Source organism: Conger conger, chromosome 16, assembly GCF_963514075.1.
Source record: "Conger conger chromosome 16, fConCon1.1, whole genome shotgun sequence".
NCBI classification, from domain to species: Eukaryota; Metazoa; Chordata; class Actinopteri; order Anguilliformes; family Congridae; genus Conger; species Conger conger.
This window is the reverse complement of record NC_083775.1, coordinates 31,529,002-31,536,453: the sequence shown is the minus strand read 5'-3', so window position 1 is coordinate 31,536,453 and position 7,452 is coordinate 31,529,002. Positions and strand designations below refer to the sequence as shown.

The following is a 7,452-nucleotide window of genomic DNA, read 5'->3' as shown; positions in this document are numbered from 1 at the left end:
CAGTACTGATCAGTGACTGTCCAGTCCTTTCACAGACACTGACACAGGCAGCATTATGATGATGTCAGTCTTTCCAATGCTGGTGATGCTGGGAGTCATTGTACAGGGTGAGACAGATACTCTTTAGCTTGGGATTTTGTTGACATACATTTTATTTGCTTGCTTTTTGCAATACAACTCTGTCACAACTGTGCGTTGATTGTCTATTCAAATATGTAAAAGTGTTATTTTATAATACTATTATCCATTGACCTACATTTCCTTGTTTTCCTTTTCAGAATCAATGGCAGATATAGTTGTGACTCAGTCTCCATCAACCCAGGCTGTTCAGCAGGGAGACACTGTCTCTATCAGCTGTACAGTCAGTCAGGGTGTTTACTACCACTCAAGCTATGGCCACTTTCTCTACTGGTTCCTGCAGAAACCTGGTCAGGCTCCAAAACTTCTTATTTATCGCACCACAAATCGCCAGTCTGGGATTCCTGATCGTTTCAGTGGGAGTGGATCTGGGACTCAGTTTACACTGAAAATCACTGGAGTCCAGGCTGAAGATGCAGGAGCATTACTGTCTGAGTGTCCACAACATCAAGAGTAAAGATGTACTCACACAGTGATACAGAGCCGTACAAAAACCTCCCTCAGTCAGACTGCGTAGAGACTGCACTGCTGCAGCTGGGACCTACTGCAGGTGCTGAGGGGGGAGGCACTGATCTGTAACACTCAGCAGCTCTGCTCTAAAACATTGAGTTTTGTTGTGCAATAAGGACATTTATTGAATTAAATTGAATGCACTTTCTCTCAATGTTAATGTCAGCACATCAAAATCTTCCTCTTACTATCCATTTCCTTCGTTTGTTTAAAACTTCTCATTGAAAAAACATGACAAGAGGAGAAATTTGGTTCAGAGTTCATTCAGTAAGGAGGACTCTATCACCACTTTACAAGATGCAGACTGAAGAAAACACAAAAATTGTGAAGCAGCCCCACAATGGAGCTCAAAACTGGCCACAGCACCGACCAGAGGGAGGGTGTCAGTGGGCTCAGTTTGCCCTCCCTCATCACACAAGAGCCTTTCTCACCTGCAGTCTGTCTGCAGTCTGCCTGTATTTGCTGAACGGGATGTACAGTCCTCCATCACAATGGCTGTATTGTAGTTTTCATTCTTATCATCTGAAAACTACAGTATCTAATGGACCTGCTAATTGTGGCATGAGGAAAAAGTCACCATTGAGTTTTAATTCACTTTCATTTCACATGGATAAACTGAGGTTGAATCATTCCCTGTGTCCACGTGATATCACTGACTTTTTCATTTCTGATAGTGGAACTTCCTTCAGAAAGCACAATTTATGAAACACAAGTTTTAAAGAATCTCAGCCCAGTATGAAGGCACCTGTGACCACTTAGACATACTGTACATACAACTGCAATATAATTTCAGAAAATGTTCTGTTAGTGCACACACTGTTAGAGCAAATACACCAGTAAAGAGAGCATTGTTTGTCGTCTCGTAAAATCATATATTTTCCTTTCAAGTAGAAATAGTGGCTTATTTTAACCATTTGCTGAACAAGTGAAATTGTCTTACCCTTATGGCAAATGTTAAATTGAGTGAACCAGTCTGACCTCAATGGCATATTTTTGTCTTATTTAGCAAAAAGTCATAAATTTAGGACTAAAATCTTATAACTAAAATACTTGGTGATTGCCGTATACAATCAACCAGGTTGAACTATTTTTTTAAATATATATATAAGTGCAGTACAATTTCAGAAAAGTGAACATAAACATTGTATGCGGTTAAAAATAGCAGTGAGCAGTGCACATGTCCCAGCCCTCTATAGACCCACTGCTGTTCACACATCAGAGCTCCTCTAACTGTGTGTGACAGGATTTGTATAGAGGAAGGGGCTTTGCATACCTGTCCTGCCTCACTGCTCCACACACTTTAAGACCCTCAGTACTGATCAGTGACTGTCCAGTCCTTTCACAGACACTGACACAGGCAGCATTATGATGATGTCAGTTTTTCCACTGCTGGTGATATTGGGACTCTTTGTACAGGGTGAGACAGATACTTTTTAGCTTGGGATTTTGCTGACATTGTAAATTTTATTTGCTTGCTTTTTGCAATACAACTCTGTTACAACAGTGCCATGATTGTATATTTAAATATGTCAGAATTTAACAGTGTTGTTTTATAATACTATTATCCATTGACCTACATTTCCTTGTTTTCTTTTTCAGAATCAATGGCAGATATAGTAGTGACTCAGTCTCCATCAGCTCATGCTGTTCAGCAGGGAGACACTGTCTCTATCAGCTGTACAGTCAGTCAGAGTGTTTACAGCGACTCCAAGGGCCAGTGGCTCAGCTGGTACCTGCAGAAACCTGGTCAGGCTCCTAAACCTCTTATTTATCGCTCCACAAATCGCTATTCTGGGATTCCTGATCGTTTCAGTGGGAGTGGATCTGGGACTCAGTTTACACTGAAAATCACTGGTGTCCAGGCTGAAGATGCAGGAGACTATTACTGTCAGAGTTTTCACTACCCCAACAGTAAATATGTGTTCACACAGTGTTACACCGCCGTACAAAAACCTCCCTCAGTCAGACTGCACAGAGACTGCACTGCTGCAGCTGGGACCTACTGCAGGTGCTGAGGGGGGAGGCACTGATCTCTGACACCAATACTGCCAGCAGGGCTGTAGGGGGCGACAATGAGCTGCAGCCCTGAACACACACCTCTCTGTGCTGAAGAGGAGCTGCTCTGTGTCACATACAGAACCCATAGCAGAGCTGCTGCTGAACCACACACACTCCTGTACCAGAACATCACAGACATCACACAGTGTATCACACACACTCCTGTACCACAACATCACAGACATCACACAGTGTATCACACACCCCTGTACCACAACATCACAGACATCACACAGTGTATCACACACTCCTGTACCACAACATCACAGACATCACACAGTGTACCACACACACTCCTGTACCACAACATCACAGTACAATACATACATCCAAATTCATGTCATGATAGATGTTTCTATTCCGATGTGGTCCACATGATATCACAGTTTTTCTGGACTGGATCATAGAATCAGATTTTGCTAATTAATGTGATATCATGTATTTTCTTTTTTTCCTAAGAATACAAAAAATTGCAATACACGTGCATATTTGATGACTTCAGGGAATAACTTTCAAAACAGTGACATGACTGAAACAGATATGTTGTCATTGGGCAACCATTTACAATATCAACATGCAGAATACACTTATTAATGTGAATTTTGTGCAATGTAAAATTCAGATGTAGAATGTAATCTAAAGCAAACTCATGTCCGTGTTCATCGTTATTTTAAAAATGAATTCTTAGCTTTTATATAGTGTATGATCTGGCACACTTGATTTTATGCAGTACCACAAAATGTTTCCGTACAAACAAAGTAAGAGTTTCAGTTTATTCCACTGTGGAAAGTTTAATCTGACATTCTTTCTCAAGCAGGTCTGAGGTACTACCCCACATTATTCTAGTTCCACTACAGAAATGATCCCTCCACCCTCTCATGTTCAAACAGCTCTCAGTGGTGGGTATTTTGGGCTGTGGGGTGAAACTCAGATTTGCATGTGCAGGTGGGGCAGGCTGGTTCTGCTGTCCCTCAGTGGGACTGACTCAATCTCAGAATAGAGCAGCACTGTGGCCAGGTGTCTGGGCCGTCCCCAGGGGGTTAGTGTGAGCTGAGCACACATCCTGCTGTACAGAACTGCTCTGAGCACGCTGCACACATCACTGCTCCTCTCAGCAGGCCTCCAGAGCTGGGACTGCCCCTCCTCAACTGATTCCAGATCAGTTCTTTCACACACAGTCTCTTATCACCTCCATCTAGTCTCTGTGTGAGAGCACTATGAACTGATTCCAGATCAGTTCCTTTATGACCTCCATCTTGTGGAGTCCACGATGACGATTAAAAACCAGTATCAGAAAATCCAATAACAATTAAACAATGCATCAAGTTATACATAAATAATATAAAAATCAAGGTTATAAGTACATAGCGGCCCCATATTCTTTGCCAAATTGCATTTCTATTGATTAGGTTAAATAGTAATTTTATTGGGACAAATCAATAAAAGTAACTATTATACTCAGGTTGCAATTCTGAGTGGTTTATCTGGACACTCATGTCAGCAACACTCTACAGATTGGGGAATTATGACATTTTATGAATATATCTATTCTTCTATTGATTCTTTGACAATTTACTTAAAGCTATCTATCATTATCATCACTTGTTAATATATGTGTGCTTTGTAAAAGTATTTTCAGTTACAAGAATATAATTATGATTTAATCAGAGAAAGGGCAGCCCAAAAACCACAGGATCATCAGAAGCACAAACATCTATTTTTATAACAAAAGCCAGAGACACAGTAGTTCTTCAAAGAGTCTTTATTATGTCAATGATATTGATCTAACAGCTATTCTCAAAACCACACAATCACAAATAAGAATGCATATTTGTTGAAGAGCACAAGCAGAGCACATGTCAGATATTAGCACTGAAAGCTCAGGCTGGGGGAAGGATTCACACACAGGCTCAGCTCAGTGTGACAGCAGTAAGGAGCAGAGAGGCTGAGGGCAGAACAGGGTAAAAACAGTGTGACCAGAGTGTGTGAGCTGGGCCTCCACCCGGCCTACTAAGAACAGTGGGCTCTCGTCAGTGTCTGAGGGGGGGCAGACAGGGAGCCCTTTGTGGCCTCACAGGTCAGTGACCCTGCCTTCACCCAGTCGTTCTCACTGAGAGTCAGGGAGCTGCTCCAGCTGTACAGGCCGTCCTTCCCCAGGACCCCCACACTCCCGGCCACGCCCGAGCTCCTACTGGTACCGTCCACTTTCCAGCGCAGAGTCCAGTCTGAGGGGAAGCCCTTGTTGGCCAGACACACCAGTGTGGCCTTTCCCTGCTTCAGCTCCACACTGGAGGGGGGCAGGACTGTGAGGGTGGGAACTGTGTCACCTGGGAGACACAGAGAGACGTGAGGTCAGAGAGTGGACACACCCCCAAGTGTCAATCATTCTGTCCTTACAATGACACATGACTGAGACACAGAGAATGTCAGGTGTTACTCATAGGCAGTGGCTGAAGATAATTTATCCTGATTTGCTTCATCTTGTACAGCATAAAGCACATTGACATGTTTTAAGGTTCTTTCTACTTGGATTCCATTATTACCAGAACCTGTGACTGCACTTTACAATGAAAAGTTCATCACCACAACAAAACTGTTTTTTAGTAGTTACAGTTGCATTTTGCTCCACTTTTGCATCTCAATCTGTTGGATATCTTATTGCTATCTCCTTATAATTCATACTTTATGATTACAAAATAACAATAGATAATGGTATTATGCTCTGAAAACCTACAGAATAACGTTAATTTGTGGTCCGTCTCATTTACTAAATAAATACGTGCTAAACACGTCAATAATATCATAAAAAACGGTTTCAAATGATTAACTAATTCAGCAACAATGTTCTCGTTTTTTTATTATTCAAACCAATGGTTTCGAGTAGCTACGGAACGTTATGACACGAGCCTGGGACTACAGAACAGAAATGTGTCATGTAATATACGTGTTATTCATCCAATAATACGGTCATATATTATAATTATAACATTATCAAAAATGAAGTCGAATATCATAAAAAGATCGAATTTAATCTGCAATACAACCATAACATGTAGGCTGCCAAGTACGGTTCTATTTTATTCAACTATGTGAAATAAAGAACTCTTTGACTTCGGAATTTTAAGTTTTAGAATTAGTCCGGTTATGATTGATAGTCAAAATCATCACTTTCTATCATTTAATTTAATGTGACACAAATAGCATCTGGCTGCACTTCAAACAGCTACAGAGCCGATTTGCTTCCACCGAATGAACCAATGCTATTTATTTAACACTGCACGGAATAAAGTTCATTCAGAACTATTCTAAACATCAATGCGATAGCTAAAAACACTGTTTGAATCTAGTGGGCTAGTTCAAATTGCCAAGCTTATTAAAGTAATTAAACCAACATCTAACGTCGGAAACTTGCATATATAAAACAAAATACAGTAAAAATATCGATGTGAACGAAGCCTATCTGAAATAGAGATTATTTAGGCTACTTCCAATTGGCAGTTTTGTTCCGCCACCGAAAGTGAACCCGAGTGAACAGACTCATTCACCAGCCGTACAAAAACCTCTTGCTCAAAAGATACTGCCGTCCTATGCCTGTTCAAGTGCAACTTCACGGCGCTTTTCAAACGAGTCAATCATTTGCTTGTAAAAATGTGTAACATTTTCTTCGATTGTATATATCTTACCCAAATGTACTCTACTATACTGAGCGTTTCTTTGGGCAAGATTTAAAATAATTTTAAATCAATGGCTAATCTTACAAGGATTCCTGTTATTTTAACATCGCGATAATTATTAAAAATTTGACGAACGAAATCTAACATCGTAAAATGACAATATATTTAAAAATAAAGCACAAACATCGATATGGATATATGTGAAAGAGAAATTACTTACGTCCAACTGACAGTTTTGTTCCGCCACCGAAAGTCCACCACAGTGATACAGACTCATTCACCAGCCGTACAAAAACCTCTCGCTCAAGAGACACTGCCGTCCTAAGCCTTTTTCATTCTGACTTCACGCAGATTTTAAGTCAACCATTTATAATGTGTAAAAGCATACCCGAAGCTTTTTATGTCGGCATATCCGACACAAATGTATCCTACTCTCTTGAGCTTTTCAGATTCATGTTTATTTTTTCTGTCGAGTTTAACGACTGACTCGGTTGTAATAAGATATAATGTGAAATATACAATACTAGCAATTCGCAAAAACTTACAGCAAAATTATTGTATAACAACTGATCGAATTTCCAAATATTTTTGCGGAAAATCTTGAGAAGTGTTATTGAGTGGCAACTTACTGCCTATTTGGTCCCGCCACCGAAAGTCCACCACAGTGATAGAGTCTGATTAACTGGCTGTACAGACAGTTGATCCGACCCACTGTGTAGTGTTCTTAAGTCCCCTGCTGGAGGATTCTGAAACGACCATTACGATGGTATTCTGAAAGCTGATCGGCAAGGGGATACGGGTTTCTTCTCATGAATGTTATTTTATTTTCCCTCAATTGAAGAATTCATTTTAAACATATTTAAACATTCTGTATATTCCATAGATCCAGAAGAAATTGAAAAATGACGTTATTGTCACAGGGGTAGTTGTGCGATTAATTATTCATTTTTAATTTGCTTTATCATAAGCAGACCTAATTTTGCCTTGATCAGTAGCAATGATTTTCTGACAGATAATGGTTTCCTAGGGTGACCTGGCGTAACACCATCTGATTACGCCACCTTTGGAATTA

General features: G+C 40.4%; 1 gene segment (V, D, J or C); it reads right to left on the bottom strand.

Annotated features, from left to right (window-relative positions):
- Positions 1–4,537: 4,537 nt before the first annotated feature.
- On the bottom strand, positions 4,538–6,709 carry LOC133114151 (Ig kappa-b4 chain C region-like; the record flags this gene model as incomplete). The annotated part of the segment is given in 2 exon segments: positions 4,538–5,033; positions 6,601–6,709. Coding segments are annotated over 2 exon segments (426 nt in total), but the record flags the coding sequence as incomplete, so codon positions are not given.
- Positions 6,710–7,452: the final 743 nt, after the last annotated feature.